Source organism: Pseudopipra pipra, chromosome 26 (assembly GCF_036250125.1).
Source record: "Pseudopipra pipra isolate bDixPip1 chromosome 26, bDixPip1.hap1, whole genome shotgun sequence".
NCBI classification, from domain to species: Eukaryota; Metazoa; Chordata; class Aves; order Passeriformes; family Pipridae; genus Pseudopipra; species Pseudopipra pipra.
The window spans coordinates 5,137,020-5,155,899 of NC_087574.1; the positions used below are offsets into that span (position 1 = coordinate 5,137,020).

The 18,880-nt window shown below is 54.7% G+C and overlaps 1 protein-coding gene across 2 annotated transcripts in view; it reads right to left on the minus strand.

Moving 5' to 3' along the window:
• Positions 1-18,605, minus strand: part of MLLT6 (MLLT6, PHD finger containing) — a 42,786-nt gene extending 24,181 nt beyond the window's left edge. The window contains exons 1-7 of one of the 2 annotated variants that reach the window (XM_064636858.1): positions 18,434-18,605; positions 13,252-13,331; positions 8,801-8,855; positions 6,864-6,973; positions 6,249-6,352; positions 4,247-4,340; positions 2,561-2,665 (exon numbers count right to left, since the gene is read on the minus strand). In XM_064636858.1, coding sequence (XP_064492928.1) covers positions 2,561-2,665; positions 4,247-4,340; positions 6,249-6,352; positions 6,864-6,973; positions 8,801-8,855; positions 13,252-13,331; positions 18,434-18,542 — 657 coding nt within the window. In that variant the 5' untranslated portion in view covers positions 18,543-18,605. Of the gene's footprint in view, positions 1-2,560; positions 2,669-4,246; positions 4,341-6,248; positions 6,353-6,863; positions 6,974-8,800; positions 8,856-13,251; positions 13,332-18,433 lie in introns of both variants that reach the window. The other variant, XM_064636856.1, reaches the window with a different exon arrangement.
• Between the last annotated feature and the right edge of the window lie 275 nt (positions 18,606-18,880).

Here is an 18,880-nt window from a genome sequence, read left to right on the forward strand (position 1 = left end):
ATTTTTAAGGCCGGCACAGAAGGAAACGCTTGGGAAATGCTGCAAGAGGAGGGGGGTGTGAGGCTGACGTGCAGTCCCATGTCACAATTGTCCCTTGTTCTGCTGAGAACAAGACTCTTCACAAACCCTGGAATTACAGCAGGGCTTAGGAGCCCAAATCCCAACTGCTGAGCCCCTCCTCAGTCATTAACTCCGAGTTTTCCTCGGTGAAGTCTGAGCGAACGAAGCACCTGCAGCCCAGGTGAGGCTGCACCCACTGTGCTCTGCTCACCCAGGAGTGACAGGCTCCTGGCATCGCCTCCAGCTCCAGCAGGACGTGCCCAGGCAGCTGCACAGCTGGACAGGCTCAAGGAAAAGCTGCTGTGCTCCAGGAGCACTCCCAGTTCCAGGGGAACACGTGCAATTAGATCATGCACGGCTGGTCACGTACTCCCAGCCTGGCTGGGAAGGGCTGGCTCTGCTCTGGGTACCCTCCCAGAGGTCTGTCCCCACACTGCCACACTCCCAGACCTTCCTCCTGCACACTCCCAGACCTTCCTGCACTCCAAAAACTGCTCCCAGACCTGCAAACCCCCCGGACCCCCCTGGAAGCTGCGAGCGCCTTCCTCACCCTGCCCACCCCCTCGGCCCCTGCCCGTGCCCACTCCCCCTCCCCGGGTGGAAGGAGCTGGTTTTGCACTCGTGCCAAGCAATCCCAGCCCTGGAAGGGGCCTCCACGGGATCTGCTGCCTCCAAAGCCTCGGGAGGGGGAGCGGGGAGGCAGCAGCGAGACCAGACGGAGTCCCCGCACGTTTTGGGAGGAACCCAGAGCTAACAATAGTGGCAGGAGCCTCTGGGAGCCTATAAATAACCCCCTATTCCTCCTGTTTTCGCTCTCCCCCTGGCGCTGACCTGCTTTTCCAAGCAAATCTGGGAGCAGCCCCCGCTCTACCTGCCAGGCACGTGACTGTGCAAACACAGCAACCCCGGAGCAGCCCCAGCCCTGGCTCTGTCAGTGATAATTCCAGCTGAGCCTTCCAAACCCCCATCAATCACCCTGATCCTGCCCTTTCCCCCCTCCCTCCTCCCTCCCTGGATAAAAATAGCACGTTCCAGTACAGCCCAGCACCTTGTGCCAAGCGTTCCCTGACCCTGGCACAGATGCTCTTCCTCCCTCCCTCCCTCCCTCCTCCTCCTCTGCCAGCAGCTGAACACACAAGAGGAGCAAACACTCCCCGTGCCCTCGTGGGCAGGATATTTCCTGACTCTTTGGGATTGAGGTTTCCTTGTTTGCCCAAGCATCAGGTAGGGCTTGGGCAGCTCTCCCAGCTCCTCCTGGCCGGGGTGGGCAGCCTTTCAAGCTGGATGTTGTGGGATAACCTCTGTAAATAAAGGCAGAACTGTCTTTCCTGCCCACAGGATTTATGGGCTCTCAGCTGGGCAGTGTCAGTCACATTAAGTGATGGCCACACTGCCTTTGGAAAGCCTGGATGCCCTCGGCCTCTGGAGATTGGGCTGAGATCCATCAGGCCCAGACCACAGAACCCACCAGAGAGCTGGGGAGCTGCTTTTGGGATGTGGGTCACTGTCACTCCCACTCCAGATGATTTACATGCTGTGGATGCCCAGTGCAACAGGACAAAAACAAACCAAAGGGAGCAAAGAGGCAGGATGAAAAGATTCCTGCTGGGACTTGCAGGGACATCACCAGCTGTGTTTGTGCAAGGGAAATGTGGCTTTTGACTGGAGTGGAACATAACCAGAGGTTGTCTGGTAAAAGAGAAAGCTCTGGGGAGAGCTTATAGCACCTTCCAGCAGCTAAAGGAACTCTGGACAACAGCATGGAGTGACAGGACGAGAGGGAATGGCCTCGAGCTGAAGGGAGGGAGGGTTAGATCCACGGTGTGGTGGGTTTTTCACATTGCAAAATTCGTGCCCATCAAGGGGCAGGAAAGATCCTTTATTCTGCTGCCACCTGCCTTAGAGCCTGAACCCTCAAAAAAACATCCCACATGTCCTGCCTTTTGGGGCTATTTGTTGTTATAAATAACAACCACACAGGAGCCTCTGGCCTCTTCTGGCACAGCCCCTTGTCAGAACCTGCCGGGGCTCTGCCTTCCACATTCCCTGCTGCTTTTCCTTGAAATATGAGCGTTTGTCACGTGAGCCAGTTGGTTAATTATGAACCTTGGTGTGCTGTTAACGTGCCCTGTAACCCTGCAGCAGTTTTGAGGAGCACACCTTTAACCAGCAGAGTTAAACCCCAGTCAGACCTGGCACACGGTGTTCCTCCGAATAATTGTTTAATGGAGATAAACTTAATTTTCACAGGTAGACCAGAACCCTGTGGCTGGTTAATCTGACTAACAAAACACTCCCTAGTTTACACTAATTATTGTTCTTGCCTGCAGTTAACCTGCTGGGCACTAATCAGCATTTTTTTTGTCCTTTAAAACTTAAGACTGGGGGATCTGAGGACAATGACCTCCGGTTCTCGAGCTGCTGTGTTTCAAACCACTCTTCCCCTTGTTCCCCTCGTGGCTGTGGCTCCCTGGACCAGCAGACCCCACGTGGATCTTACCTTCTTTGGCCTGTCGTGGTGGGACACGTGTTTCTCCTGGGTGGGGGACGTGGAGCGACTCCTCCTCCCGGCGATGAAGGAGCTGCTCCCAGAGTGCCGTGAGGTCTTCTGAGGGAAGTGGGCGAGGACAGCAGGTGGAGGGGGAAAAAAAGAGAGAGGAAAGAGTGTTATCGAGCCCAGGTTTCACTGTTTCAATCAGCAAAGTTACAGTAAATGGTCTGTCTCCCACATGCCGGGGGCAAACCCAGCCGGGTTCCTGACTCCGGGATTCCACGGATCTAAACAGCACAGAGATCCAACTCTCCCAATCCTCAGCTCCTGGTGGCCCAAGGACACTTGTCCAAGGAAGGCCCAGCTTCCAAGAACCCACCCTGTTATCCAGGGCAGTGGTAGCAGCAGCAGTGTTGTTATTCCTGAACTCTCAGTCCTGAGCTGGAATCCCTGGGGAAGGAAGGACTCACTCCCTGTTTGCCAACCCCAGGAATCCCTGGGGAAGGAAGGACTGACCCTGTTTGCCAACCCCAGGAATCCCTGGGGAAGGAAGGACTGACCCTGTTTGCCAACCCCAGGAATCCCTGGGGAAGGAAGGACTGACCCTGTTTGCCAACCCCAGGAATCCCTGGGGAAGGAAGGACTCTCCCTGTTTGCCAACCCCAGGAATCCCTGGGGAAGGAAGGACTGACTCCCTGTTTGCCAACCCCAGGAATCCCTGGGGAAGGAAGGACTGACTCCCTGTTTGCCAACCCCAGGAATCCCTGGGGAAGGAAGGACTCACTCCCTGTTTGCCAACCCCAGGAATCCCTGGGGAAGGAAGGACTCTCTCCCTGTTTGCCAAGCCCAGGAATCCCTGGGGAAGGAAGGACTGACTCCCTGTTTGCCAACCCCAGGAACCCCCCCCAGGTCCTGCTGGCTGTGTGACCACCAGGAAACCCGACACAGAGCCACACTGGGGCCAGACACGGGTACCCAGGGGCAGGAGAGGTGCCCTCCAGGTGGATTTGAGGGACATCCCTCACTGGATGTGACAGAGCTGACAAGCAGGAAGGGAAGTGGGAAAGGCCAGTGGCAAAGGAGCCTCTGGGATGGAGCTGCAGGGAGAGGAGGAAGGTTCCTTTCAGCTGGAGGGGGGACAGAAGGTGTCTGCTCATCATGCAGAACAGGAGAAGGTTCCTCTCTTCCCTCTCACGCTGTAATTAATGGGAGAAATCCTCTGCCCTAAATATCCCTCAAAATCCGAGTGACTCCACATCCTCCTGGGCTGGCTCTGTCCTGAGGGAGAAGCTCTGGCTGTTCTGTGTTGCCCTCATGCTGAGGGTGCCTGAGCCATGCCTCTGATTCCCTGGAGCATCAAAGCCCTGGAGCATCAAACCTCCTGGCTGCTCTGCTTCCTGGGGACACAGAGCAGGTCAGGAAAGCCAAAACTGAGGGGAAAAATTCAAATAATTCAACCCCTAGTTTGGAAAACGCCTCTAAAGATGCTACAGAAAGGCAAAACTGCTAATTAATCTCAATTATGGAGTAACTCAGAGTGAATGGCTGAAAGGGGAAGCTGGCTGCAGCCTTGCTTGTGTTTTCTTGGCATGTCTCACTGCTCTGAGCACAGACCCAACCTAAAAGATGGAGCCAATGCCTTTTATGTGACAAAAAAAAAATGAAATTCCATCGCGGAGAGGAAGAAAAACTCACCATTTTATTGAAGTGGTACTTGCAGTAGCCACAATATTTGACATTGTCGACTTCTAGGACTTCCTCTTCACACAGGAGCCCAGCCATCTGTGCACTGAAACACAGGCAGTCAGCAGGAGGATAAAGAGAACTGGGACAGCCAACACCACCAAAAAGGGCAAAGAATAATTCAGGATACCCAGGGCAGGGGCTGGAAGTTCCCTGTTCTGCTTGGCCAGGGTGGGGCCTGTTCTAATTCATGTAGAGATCTTTGAAACTGTCAATATTTTTCTCCCAGTTTCTCTTGCAGGTTTTGTTTTTTTTCTGAGGGGAGGCCTGGGAGGTGGGTAATAATTCCAACAAAGGCATCTCAGGAGCCAAGAATCCATGTAAAGCAGGGAATCCCCCCGTCCTGCTGATGGGGAATGTTGTTTTCAGGCTCTGAGGGTACTTGAGGGTATCAACCTTTCAAATCACACCTTTAAAATCTTTAAAATCACACGACAGGATCCTCCTGCACGTGCTCTGCTGGGGAGGGAACATTCCTGGCTCGTGACTCATCCCTTCCCTTCTTGGATCCCACAGAGCCTGAGGGAAATCCCCAACCTTGCTCTGAGCAGGGAAAGCTCCCTGGAGAAACCTCAGAACTTCCCCTCCCCAGCTGAGCAAGGAGGAGAAACCTCTGGCCCAAAGTGACCCCAGGGGAGGAACCTGAGTCCCCACAGCACCCAGGGAGGGTGGCCTCAGACAGAGCAGTCAAAGCAGGAGGTGTTCCCAAGGGGACTCACCAGGTGACATGGAATGTTTGGGGACTCACCAGGTGACATGGAATGTGGGCTGGGAACTCACCAGGTGACATGGAATGTTTGGGGACTCACCAGGTGACATGGAATGCCTGGGGACTCACCAGGTGACATGGAATGTTTGGGAACTCACCAGGTGACATGGAATGTTTGGGAACTCACCAGGTGACATGGAATGCCTGAGGACTCACCAGGTGACATGGAATGTTTGGGAACTCACCAGGTGACATGGAATGCCTGAGGACTCACCAGGTGACATGGAATGCCTGAGGACTCACCAGGTGACATGGAATGTTTGGGAACTCACCAGGTGACATGGAATGTGGGCTGGGGACTCACCAGGTGACATGGAATGTTTGGGGACTCACCAGGTGACATGGAATGCCTGGGGACTCACCAGGTGACATGGAATGTTTGGGGACTCACCAGGTGACATGGAATGTTTGAGGGGACTCACCAGGTGACATGGAATGTTTGGGAACTCACCAGGTGACATGGAATGTTTGGGGACTCACCAGGTGACATGGAATGCCTGAGGACTCACCAGGTGACATGGAATGTTTGGGAACTCACCAGGTGACATGGAATGTTTGGGGACTCACCAGGTGACATGGAATGTTTGGGGACTCACCAGGTGACATGGAATGTTTGAGGACTCACCAGGTGACATGGAATGTTTGGGGACTCACCAGGTGACATGGAATGTTTGAGGACTCACCAGGTGACATGGAATGTTTGGGGACTCACCAGGTGACATGGAATGTTTGGGGACTCACCAGGTGACATGGAATGTTTGGGGGGACTCACCAGGTGACATGGAATGCTTGGGAACTCACCAGGTGACATGGAATGTGGGCTGGGAACTCACCAGGTGACATGGAATGTTTGGGGACTCACCAGGTGACATGGAATGTTTGAGGACTCACCAGGTGACATGGAATGTTTGGGGACTCACCAGGTGACATGGAATGCCTGAGGACTCACCAGGTGACATGGAATGTTTGGGGACTCACCAGGTGACATGGAATGTTTGGGGGGACTCACCAGGTGACATGGAATGTTTGGGGACTCACCAGGTGACCTGGAATGTTTGGGGACTCACCAGGTGACATGGAATGCCTGAGGGGACTCACCAGGTGACATGGAATGTTTGGGAACTCACCAGGTGACATGGAATGTTTGGGGACTCACCAGGTGACATGGAATGTTTGGGGACTCACCAGGTGACATGGAATGCCTGCCGGCAGCCGTGCCGGTTGCAGGCCATGCAGGCTCCAGAGGCAGCTTTGCTCTCCCTGCCCTGCTCCTCACAGATGTAGCAGGTCTGGGGGAAAAAAAAGGAAAAAAAAATAGGAAAAGTGCTGTTTAACAGGAGACAAAGCCTCCAGGAACTCATAACTCTGCGTCCAGACATCTCATGGAACCGTGGTTTGGGTCAGGAGGGACCTTCAGGGTCACCTCTGTCCTCTGCCATGGGCAGGGACACCTTCCACTAGGGCAGGTTGTCTCCCTGCTGTGAGAGCTCTGCATTATTTCTCAGTAAAACACACAAAATCTCTTCTTTTTGCCCCCAAGAAAACCCAACTGTGTCCAATCAAAATGTGGAGGAACCACCACACAACCCCCCAGCTCCACCAAGAGACTCCTCGGGCCGCAGGGATTCGGGGAAGAGAGACACAGAGGACCAACAGGTCACCTGCAAACACAGGGATTCACTTTGCCAGGTGTTTCCAAAAGGGCTCTGAGCTCCTGGGAACTAAACCAACCCAGCCAGGAGCCGTGGGGGGACGAGCTGAGCCCCCCAAAAAAGCCAGGGTGGGGAGGGAGGGTCTCACCTTGTTGAAGCGGTCGTGGGGGACGTACTGCAGGACGATGGGCTCCATGGTGAGCACGTTGGCAAACTGCACCTCTGGGATGTACAGGGCACACACCACGTGGGCCCAGCCTGGGGGGGCAAAGGGGACACCAGAGGGTCACACAGGGCACCCCAAAAAGAGCCTCCAACCCAAACAGGAGAGGAGGAAAGGGAGTGTAGGATTGCAGCCGGTCTAAGGGAGATGTTGGATTTGAAACGTGCTTGTTGGAACTTGGTTAGGAATCAGATCCTGACAGACAGATACCACCTGCAGATTAACTGAGCAAGCAGAGATTTCTTGGGGAAAAGACAAGTGCAGCACTGGTGGTTCTTAAAAGCACCCCCTCAGGACTGGAGGGCCAAAACCCAGCCCAGGGAAAGCATCCAGGCAGTAACTGGTGCTGAAGGGACAGGTTGGACAGACAAAACCCAGCCCAGGGAAAGCATCCAGGCAGTAACTGATGCTGAAGGGACAGGTTGGACAGACAAAACCCAGCCCAGGGAAAGCATCCAGGCAGTAAATGATGCTGAAGGGACAGGCTGGACAGACAAAACCCAGCCCAGGGAAAGCATCCAGGCAGTAACTGGTGCTGAAGGGACAGGTTGGACAGACAAAACCCAGCCCAGGGAAAGCATCCAGGCAGTAACTGGTGCTGAAGGGACAGGTTGGACAGACAAAACCCAGCCCAGGGAAAGCATCCAGGCAGTAACTGATGCTGAAGGGACAGGTTGGACAGACAAAACCCAGCCCAGGGAAAGCATCCAGGCAGTAACTGGTGCTGAAGGGACAGGTTGGACAGACAAAACCCAGCCCAGGGAAAGCATCCAGGCAGTAACTGGTGCTGAAGGGACAGGTTGGAGGTGCCCCTGGGAACAAAGCTCCCTTTATGGGCTCTTATCAACGGGGAGAGGAGGTGGCTTTTCAGCAAGCCCGGTTAGATCAGAATCTAAATCCACCAAAATCACACTTGGAAGTTGAAATTCCACCTGGCCAGGGCAGGAAGGAGAGGGTTTGAAGGGCAGGAGTGTTTGGGGGGCTGATCCAAACCAGTGTGGGTTCTGCACTGGGAGGATTTAGGATGGATTCACCTGGGCAGGGGGAAGCAAACTCCAGGATTATGGGATCATCCAGCACTGCCAGTCCTTGGGCTGCACAACTCTGAACAGTGACATGGCTGTAACAGCCCTTGGGCCTGTCTGTGACAGACCTGGCCACACCATGTCATAACACAGCAGGAAGAAGATGTTACATTATTATAAATATTATAGAACAATCCCCCAACACAATGTTTGTGTTGCATTAAAGGCTCTTGGCATTTGTAACCAGCTCCAGAAGATGGTTCCACAAAATATTGTGGACTCAGCAGTCTCCAAATATGGGATTTATCAGGACAAAGACCTCCTTGCCTAATTTCACTCTTTAAATGGCAGGCAGGTGCAGAGGCCTTCCTGAAAAACAAGGTTTTGGGAACAATGAGGTTTGATTCCCAGTCAGGAGCACCAAGAGCTACAGGCTCTGACCATTGGAACAGGATTTCCCAGTACCTAAGGATGAGAAGCTCCAACCATGAGCAGGGAAATCCTGCAGGGAAAAACACCTTTCCTGCACCCTGGGATGGGGACTCGGTGCTGAGGCTCTGAGAACTCGGGGATCACTGTGCAAAGAACTCAACAACTCCCACACCACCCATTGGGAAACGACTCCTGGGAGGTCAAACCCCCAAAATCACACATTTCAGGGCTGTGTTTCAGAGCCAGCCCGAGGTCAGGCAGGTCCCCCCTTCCAGGGAAAGGTCTTCTCCCCACGGAGAAGCTTCAGGAAGCGAAGTTTACAAGGAAAAGGCAGAGTTTCACCCCTCTGGAGCCTCCAGCCTTCCCTCCCCTGGTTTTCCACCCGGGGCCATCCCAGCTACTCACCCCCGTTGTCCGTGCGTTTCAGGGCTCCATCTTTGTGGGGACACAGCTCACACCTCTTGAAACGAAGCAGAAACAACAGATTAACCCAAGCTCTGAGGGGCAGAGGGGGGCAGAAAAGAGAGGATTCCTTCCCAGCCCGCTCGGGAGCGACGAGGCCGCTTTCCAAGAGGGGAAGAGGGAGAAGGGCTGAGCGTGGTTTGGGTGCAAAGAGGTGCCCTGACACAGCTCAATATCGCCCTGACTGAGGTATTTAAAGCCCCAGCCCAGGCCCAAAGTGAACCTTGACTCCACGGGGGCTTTTTTAGAACGAGCTTGAGGCTCTGCGGTCGGGGAGCAAAACTGAAAGTCGTGACTCAGAGAGCAGAAGGCAAATAAAAAGAAGCCACCGTCTATCTTTGCCTCTTTCCTTCCTTCCTCCTCTCCTTTTCTCTGGTGGTGGTTTTTTTCCAGTCCCATGACAGGTGGGTGAGGCCATCATGGCATTTTTGAAGGACTGGGGGGAGGGTACCCTGTGACACCCCCCCCCCCAAAACCCCAAAAGGCTGAGGTGTGGAGGGGAGGGCGTGAGGGTAATTTTGGGGTGTTTTTTCACACTTGGGTGAACACACTGCCAGCCCTGAGAGCTCCTCCCAGGCTGAGCTGCCTCCAAAAACAGACACTGTCTTCTCACAGCATCACTCAGGGAAAATCTCCACGTGCTTTCTGCCTTCTTTGACTTCAAGAAAGGCCCAAAAACCTGGGGGTTTGAACCTCTCCCTTCCCCGACAGAAAGGTCTGACTTGCTGAAACACCAAAGCAAAACAGAAACTGCTTTTCTGTGAAAAATGTGCTTCCTCAGAAAGTTTTGAAATGAGGTGTCTGGTGTCAAGAGTGAGATGTTGGACCTGGTGCTCTCTGCTGTCGTTGCTTTGGTGCAGTGAGTGCGACAGGGCAGGGGATCCATGTGCCAAAAACCACCAGTTTACTGAGTCATGGAATCGTGGGGTGGTTTGGGCTGGAAGGGACCTTAAAGCCCATCCAGTCCCACCCCCTGCCATGGGCAGGGACACCTTCCACTAGCCCAGGATGCTCCAAGCCCTGTCCAACCTGGCCTTGGACACTTCCAGGGATGTGCAAGTGTTAAATAAGTGAGGAGGGGACAAAATCCATCTCACTTTCCCTGCAGCTCAGCAGTTTAGGTCGGAGAGACACGGCCACAGGAGATGTTTCCCTCTGGTTAGGTCCGGGCTCCAATTACTATGGAAAGCCCGGCAGAGCCGAGAGAGAACAAGAAGGGAGTTACCCGAGACACTGTAATAAGAAATTTGCACTTGAAAAGGCCCCTCCGCTCTCCCTCCGCCCTCAGATCAAAGCCGCTCTCCCACCACGCGATTAGCGCGGCTCTGATTGTAACAAGAGGGGTTAACAGCTCCATCGGCCCCACACAGGACTTTTAATAGCCCTGCCTCGAAACGACAGCTAAAGCCTTCACATGATCCTCACACGAGAGCCCTCCGGCCATCCCGGCTCCCGGGGCTTCCCAGGCGATTGGATTACAAAGTGGATGGGCTGGGCTTTGCAGCCCTTCCCGGCACCCGCAGCATCCTTTAGGGACCCGGAGCAGGGATTAGGGCACCTCTGCCTCTTACCCCACCTGCACGGGCACGGGGGTTTTATTGCAGCTCTCTGGGGGGGGGTTGGTTGATTTAAAGGTTGATTTAAAGCAGGTTGAGACGGGGAAGGTTTTAAAGCTCCTGATCCCCCCGGGGCTTGTCTGGGATCTACCAAGTGAAAGCCCTGCCTGGAAGTTTAGGGCTCCTGAGGTCTCTTCCCGCGGCTAAAAAGGGGATGGAGCCCATCTTTTGAAGGGAATATGAATGAGACACGGAAATGAACGGTGCAGAAATCAAAACTGTGTTTTAAAGCACACACCAAGCACTGCAACACCCTCCCTGCCTCCATATCTCATTCTGAAAGCAAAACTATCAATATTTAGCCAAGGAAATTAGCATTTGTTATGACCAGAGCTGCCTTAAGAACCTTCTATGAAGGCAGATGTGCGAAGAAAAACACTGTTGTTTTTCACAGGAGTCGGCCACACAGTCATTATGAAAGAAATACAAACATCAGCTCATCCTGCTGCTGGTTTTGTGTGGTTTGTGCTCCAAGAGCAGTGTCTCTGCCTCAGAGTCCTCAGGGCAGTGTCTGCAGGCCCAGGGTGCCTTTGGAGAGCTGGAGGAAACCAGGTAGGGAGGAGCAGGGAAACCCCAGGGTAGGGGAAGGGTCACCCCCTGCACAGAGCCCAAACCAGATGTGTTTTAGAATCACAGAGAGAGACATTAAAGCCCACCCAGGGCCACCCCCTGCCATGGGCAGGGACACCTCCCACCAGCCCAGGTTGCTCCAAGCCTCATCCAACCTGGCCTTGGACACTTCCAGGGATCCAGGGGCAGCCACAGCTTCTCTGGGCAACCTGTGCCAGGGCCTCCCCACCCTCCCAGGGAAGAGTTTCTTCCATATATCTCACCTAAATTTCCCCTCTTTCAGTTTGATCCCACTCCCCCTTGTCCTGTCACTCCAGTTCCTGACCAAAGTCCCTCCCTGGTTTCCTTCTCCAGGTGCTTCCTCAGACACCTCCCTGTTCAGATTCCCTTTGGATACTGGAAGGTGCTGGGAGGTCCCCACACAACCTCCTCTTCCCAGGGCTGGACAGCCCCAACTTTCCCAGCCCCAGAGCTCCTTTTTCCAGCAGCAGAGCCACTCACAGACCTCACACAACCCGAGTCATTCCCCTCACTCCTACATCAAAGAGCCCCGTTCTTTTTAAGTGTTTCCCCATCTGCCTGTCTGTTGCTATGACTGCTGGTGCTGAGCTGAAAAGGTGAGGGATTTAGATAGGAAACCACCCCCCCAGCCCTGCCCGGGGAGGAAGATTATCCCTGCTCAGTTCTTAGGGCTGAACACCACGGGGCTGAAGGGCAGCTCTGACACCCACCACGGGCTGCCCAACAGATTTAACCCACCCAGGGGGGGTTAAAATCAGGAGCCACCCGCAGGGATGTTGTTTTCCTGATGCCTTGGAGGCAGTTTGAGGTGCATAAAGTTATGGGGAGAGAAAAAAAGAAGTCACAAGGAGCACAGGTGAGGAGGACTCGTGTGTCCAAGGACTTTACACCGAGCTGGAAAGCTGAAGAGCTTCCCTGTGCACGGGGCAAGGAGGCCCATGAGACCCAAATTCCTGCCATGGAAGTACCTGCAGGATGTAAAAGCACTCACAGACACATTTAATCTTTGCTGCAGAGCACATAAAAGCAGCAGCTCACAGTGGGCAAAGGGCCGAGGGCCCGGCCCTGCCTGCAGCCAGGAAGGGGTTAATCCGTGTGGGAAGCGTGGCTGTGGATCCCTAATTCCCCCATCCACTCATCCCTGCCAAGTTCTTCGCCCATCTGTGAACCAGATTAAACTTTTGGAGTGCAGCAGGCAGAGCCCAGCTGGGCTGGAGCGGGCTGGGAGCTCCGGCTCGGGCGGATCCAGGGATCCGGAGAGGGATCCCGAGGTCACCCCCATCCCCTTCCCAGGTGTGCACCCCAAACTCAGCTCAACCAGCTCAGCACTGCCACCAGCAAACCCTGCTTGTGCTGACTGTGCTGAAGGGAAGCCAAAGTTTAACTCAAACCCACCTTCCAGGAAGGGAAGGGGAGAAGCTCTCCCGGATTTATCCCGGATTTTGGTGGCTGTGGCTGCCCCAGCCCTGGAAGTGTTCAAGGCCAGCTTGGACGGGGCTCGGAGCAACCTGGGGCAGTGAGTGGCATCCCTGCCTCTGGGTGAGCTTGAAAGTCCCCTCCAAGCCAACCCCTGCCCTGATTTAGGGCAGGAAAAGCAGCATCCCTGGCACGAGTGCCCCGTTCCAGAGCCTCAGCAGCTGGTTGGTGCCGCTGGATCTGATAAGGGCTCACGTGGGGAGCTCTGGCAGAGAAGCTGCTGTGCCATAAACCCCCCGGCCTTGTTTACTGCACAAATAACTTGGCCACACAGCCCAGGCCTGGCCTGATTGCTCCCACCCTCCTGCCTCACCGGGAAATGCCGGAATTAATGAGGAACATTTGGAAAAGGGCTCTTTGCTCTCAAACTGCCACCGAGACAGAAACAGCCCCTCTTCCTGTCGTCTTTCTCTCTGCTGTTTTACAGCTCAGGAGACTTTCTGTGCTGCAGGGGGATGATCATCACCTGCTGATGATCCCACTGGAGGGGCTTTAAGGTGCCCTCCAACCCAAACCACCCCACGGTTCTGGGAGTGAGGTGTGAAAGCCGACCCAGCACCCTCTGCCAGCACCTGATCTCAGGTGATGCCAACTTCCCTCCTCCCCAAAACTTCCCGAGGAGCTGAGCAGAAAAAAAAAAACCCTTTGAGAAGAATGCCACGAGGGTTTTTTTTTTAGAAGATTGAGGTCTCCAGGCTTGACTGAACTCACCACCCGGGCGGCTCTTTCCTGGGATTCACATTTCCGACAGAACCAGGGGCCGGTGGGGACCTGGACGATTCCATAACAAGCTGGGGGAAAAAAGTAAAAAAAAGACTTCATTAGACCATCTTTAAATCGACTGTTTCATTTCTTGGGTGTGTATAAAAGTTTGCAGGGCTTGGAGAAACCTCCTCCAGTGGAAGGTGGCCTGTTCATGGTGGAACTGGGCGAGCTTTGAGGTCCCTTCCAACCCAAACCATCCCATGATTCCGTGTCTGTGGGAGCTGTCACTGCTCAGAGACAGGTGACAAAATCAAAAATTATGTGTGCAACACATATTTTACTCCCATTTCCAGTTTCCAGCTCCATTCAGCTTTTTCCAAGAGGTCCAGAGTGACACATTCATTCAAGTTTTCAGATAAGCCCACGGTCCAGCAGGAAAAGCTCCCATGAAAATCTGGCCTAGGTGGGAATGGAGTGAATCAGGAGCTGTGCTTAACTCTGGCCCAGTGAACACAAATGTAATTTTTTTACTTTTTAACTTTTCAAGTGCCATTTCCAGTGATCCAAGCATTAAACTGGTGACACGGGTGACAGGAAGCACCTAAAGCACAATCAGGACTAAGATAAAAATCTCAGAGTCACGAGGGGAATCATCCCAGTGGGAATTCAGAGGGACACCAACCAGAATTCCCATTTTCCCTGCACACCCTCCACCTGCACATCACCTCCAGCAGCTTCCAGGACCAGGGAATGCACAGAATCATGGAATAACCTGAGCTGGGAAGGACCCAAAAGGAGCATCAAGTCCAGCTTCAGGTTTCCTACAACTCCTGCTGGGAACAGGTTCTGTGTGAACACAACTCTCCAGGTGACATCCCAACAGAACTGCTGGGTTTATCCAGCCTTATCCAGCCCCTCTGGCTTCCTACATCACTCCTGGTGCCCTCAGGGTCCCTCTCTGCAGCTTTAAAACCAGCTCCCATCTCTGCTGCTTGAAGGCTTTCCACCTTCCTTGGTGATATTCCCCCTCCAAGCATCCAAGAATGGTCGTTGTGAGTCCCAAAAGAAGCGTTTCTGACCCTAAAAGGGCTTTTGGCCACCACACAGGTGGGTTTAAAGCCACAGAGGCAGCGTAAGGATCGAAGCTGTGCCTCTCAGGGAGTCTCCCAGGGAGGGAGGAACAAATTATCCCTCCTTTATTCCACCTCCAAGCAAAGAACAAATCACCCCTTCCTTATTCCTTCAAGCCCAAGCTGGTGGTTGGAAGGGAATCCCAGTCCTTCCAGACACTTGAAACTGGGCTGGGCAAAGCATCTGCAACTCCCCTGCTGGAGGCAGTGCTGGGATGAGCCCCAGGGGCAGCCCCAGCAGGTTCCCTCCACCTCCCTAAAGTCCATTATCCCACAGCAGCCCCGGGGGGAGGAAAACAAATGGAATCCTGGAGTCAAATGGAAGGAGCTGCCAAGGCCCAGGGAGATGGAAAGGACATGAAAGCCCTGCCAGAGGAGCCTGCTTGGGTCCATCTTTAGCAGTGGCTCAGGGCCAAAAAACAAGCACTCAGCTGGAGCCAGCACGAGCTTCTGTGCCCGCTGCTTCAAAGGGGGGAGAAAACAAGGAAGAAAACAAGGGGGAAAAAATGCAGAACATGAGCTGAAAAATACGATTTGTAAGTGTTCTTAACCGTCCTGTTAGAGCCTCCATTTCCCATCAGATGGTTTGGTTCATGTTCTGCATGTTCTGCCTTTTTTATAATTTTTTTTTTTTTTTTTAACTGGAAAGATTCTGCTTCGGAGAGGAAGAAAACAAGGAGGGGGGGAGGAAAATGCAGAACACGAGTTGAAAATGCAATTTAAAAATGTTTCTCACTACCTTATCCAAGTCTCCATTTCCCATCTTCACATCTTGAATTTTTTCCCTGGAAGGACCTTTAAGCACCAGCACAGAAACGGGGCTGATATCTTTAAGAACCTAAGCCCTAATATGTAGCTACAGGGTTTTTTTTTTAAAAAAAACCTACAGGGTTCTTTCTTGAGCTGCACAATCATTTCAAAAGGCAACTCTGGTTTTTGTGGATATTCAGGCAGCACAGAGAGACACCCAACCCATGTGTGATGGCACAGAATGACACCACACGAGCCAGAGGATTCCTTGCAGTGGTTTGTTTCTATTTAAGAAATAAAAGCCTCCCAAAAAAACACCACACCACTGCCAGGGGCTGAGCAGGCTCAGAAAGAGGGCTGAGAACATCCATCACACGCTGCTCCACTCTTATGAATTATTACATCCTGAAAGACTCTTACCAGACCTAAATAGACTGTTGTGCTTCCTACACGCACAAACTCAGCACAAACTGTGCACTGGCTACACAAAACAGTCTCTCTGAGACTATTCCTGCCCCTCTGAAACTCTTCTTGGATATTTCCAACTCTTCCCGTTCCCCTAAAACTGTTCTTGGATATTTCCAACTCTTCCCTCTCCCCTGAAACTGTTCTGGATATTTAAAACTGTTCCTGCCCCTCTGAAACTGTTCTTGCATCTTTGAAACTGTTCCTGACCCTTGGGAACTGCTCTTGGATATTTCCAACTCTTCCCGTTCCCCTGAACTGTTCTGGATATTTAAAACTGTTCCTGCCCCTCTGAAACTGTTCTTGCATCTTTGAAACTGTTCTTGCATCTTTGAAGCTGTTCCTGACCCTTGGGAACTGTTCCTGCCAGCACACACAGGTGTTCATGTTTTTGGGAATGGGCATAAGGATGCCAAAGCCCTTTATCTCCCTCTCCAAAAAAAAAAAGAGGGGTAGAGAAACCCGTTCTCTAGCACAGGGTTTGATGAGTTATGGGAAGAAGGGAAGAATTACATCAGCAAAATGAAAATCAATGTCCTTTTGGAGAGCCCCTTGTCCTGCCGGGTCACTCGGAGGCCCCCCAGGACTTTAATGGAAAGAGGGGAGATTTTGAGCAGATATTGGGAAGGAATTCACGGGTGGGGAGGCCCTGGCACAGGTTGCCCAGAGAAGCTGGGGCTGTCCCTGGATCCCTGGAAGTGTCCAAGGCCAGGTTGGATGGGGCTTGGAGCAACCTGGGCTGGTGGGAGGTGTCCCTGCCCATGGCACTGGATGAGCTTTAAGGCCCCTCCCAGCCCAAACCATCCTGGGATTCCATGACAACAGACACCCAAGAGTCACCTCTGGGTGAAGAGAACCCCCTGTGAGCTTCACTGCCTCGTTTACCTCCCCTTCAGTCACCTGGTTGTGACTCCTGACTGCAGCCCTGAGCAGGGACACACCAAAAACAGGGGGAGCAGAAGGAAGCCCAAGGTCCCTGCACTGACAGTGGGAAGGGAAGAGCAGGACCCAGGGACAGGGACAGAGAAGGATCCAGGGACAGGGACAGAGAAGGATCCAGGGAGAGGGACAGAGGAGGATCCAGGGAAGGGACAGAGAAGGATCCAGGGAGAGGGACAGAGAAGGATCCAGGGAGAGGGACAGAGAAGGATCCAGGGACAGGGACAGAGAAGGATCCAGGGACAGGGACAGAGACAGAGAAGGATCCAGGGACAGGGACAGAGAAGGATCCAGGGACAGGGAAGGATCCAGGGACAGGGAAGGATCCAGGGAGAGGGACAGAGAAGGATCCAGGGACAGGGAAGGATCCAGGGACAGGGAAGGATCCAGGGAGAGGGACAGAGAAGGATCCAGGGACAGGGAAGGATCCAGGGACAGGGAAGGATCCAGGGATAGGGACAGAGAAGGGTCCAGGCATAGGGACAGAGAAGGATCCAGGGAAGGGGCAGAGCAGGACCCGGGGACAGAGCAGGACACAGGGACAGAGCAGGACACAGGGACAGGGACAGAGAAGGATCCAGGGATAGGGACAGAGAAGGGTCCAGGGAAGGGGCAGAGCAGGACACAGGGACAGGGACAGAGAAGGATCCAGGGACAGGGACAGAGAAGGATCCAGGGACAGGGACAGAGCAGGACCCACAAAAGGGACAGAGAAGGACCCAGGGAGAGGGACAGAGACGGAGAAGGATCCAGGGACAGAGAAGGATCCAGGGAAGGGGCAGAGCAGAACCCACGGACAGGGACAGAGCAGGATCCAAGGAAGGGGCAGAGCAGGACCCGGGGACAGAGCAGGACACAGGGACAGGGACAGAGCAGGACACAGGCACAGAGCAGGACCCAAGGAAGGGGCAGAGCAGGACCCGGGGACAGAGCAGGACACAGGGACAGGGACAGAGCAGGACCCAGGGACAGGGACAGAGCAGGACCCGGGGACAGGGACAGAGCAGGACCCGGGGACAGGGACAGAGCAGGACCCACGGGCAGCCGGAAGAACCAGGAGCGAGCAGCGGGAATGGCTGGAGAGTGTGCAGGAAGAGGCTGGAGATGTGCTGGTAGATGGATGGGATAATAATAGATGGGAAAACAGACAGGCCAGATGAGCCCAGAAACCTTCGTGTTATTCCAAACAAACCAAGCAGGATAATCACCGCGCCTTTCTGCCGGCTTGGAACGGAACGCAAATACCTATTTTAATTCGTATTTTTTTTGTTCAGACACCCGAGGACAAACTTTCCGGCCCGATACCGTGTGTTAGGGGCGTGCTGGAGTCATTTAAAATGCAAAATAGCCCGTGTCGCGCTGCGAGGAGGAGGAGGAGGAGGACGGCTGCCTTCCTCTCTCCCTCCCTCCCTGCCCTTGCAGGAGCAGCTCCGGGCCCCGCCGCCACCCCCGGGGGTTACCCGGGGCCATCCCCCGACGGCCCCGGACCCGAGGGGGGACATCTGCGGCGCTGCCCACCCACTCCCCCAAAAAAAAACCTCCGCGGGGGCACCGGGGGGGGGGTCGGGCAGGGGGAAAGAGCCCCGGGGAAACTCCCCCCGCCCGGTAACGACCCCCCCAAACCCCGGCGGTGCGCGTGTCCCCCCTCGGGGGCTCCCCCGCTGCCCCCGAGCCCCCCGCGCTGCCCCCGCGGCTCCCGCGCGGCTCCGGCCCCGCGGCGACACCGTTATTCGGAACAATGGGGCTTAAAACAAAGCCCCCCCCCCCCCCGCACCCCCGCGCAGCCCCCCCTCCATCCCCGGCCTGCCCGGGGTGCCCGGTGTTTTGGGGGGAAGGGGGAGGGGGGTGTCGGTGCCCGGTGGGTTTTGGGGGGCGCGGGGATGGGGTGGGTGCCCGGCGCTTACCTTGGTGCACCGCCACATTGCAGCCGTGCCCGTCGCAGTACACCAGCGGGTTCTCCGCCCAGCCCCGCTCATCAGAACAGACACAGCAGCCTCCCACCATCTCCTTCATACTTCCATGAGGGTTTCCTTCCCCCCCCGCCTCCCTCTACGCGCACACTCCTCCTCCTCCTGTTCTCCCTCCTCCTCCTCTTCTCCTCCTCCTCCTCCTCCGCGCTGCCCCCTCCCTGCTTCCACCGAGCCGGGGGGGGGTTTTCGGGGGGTGCGACCCCCGGCCCGGGGCCGGCTGGGGGGTCCCGGGGTGGGGGGGGTGCAGGCGAGGGGGGTCCCGGGGCTGGGGGGGGTGTCGCGGGGGCGGCGGGCGCGCCGCGGCCCCACCACAGACATTTACGGCCCCCCCCCCGCCTTCAATCATGGCCGCGCCGCCCGCGCGCCCCGGTAAAATTTGCG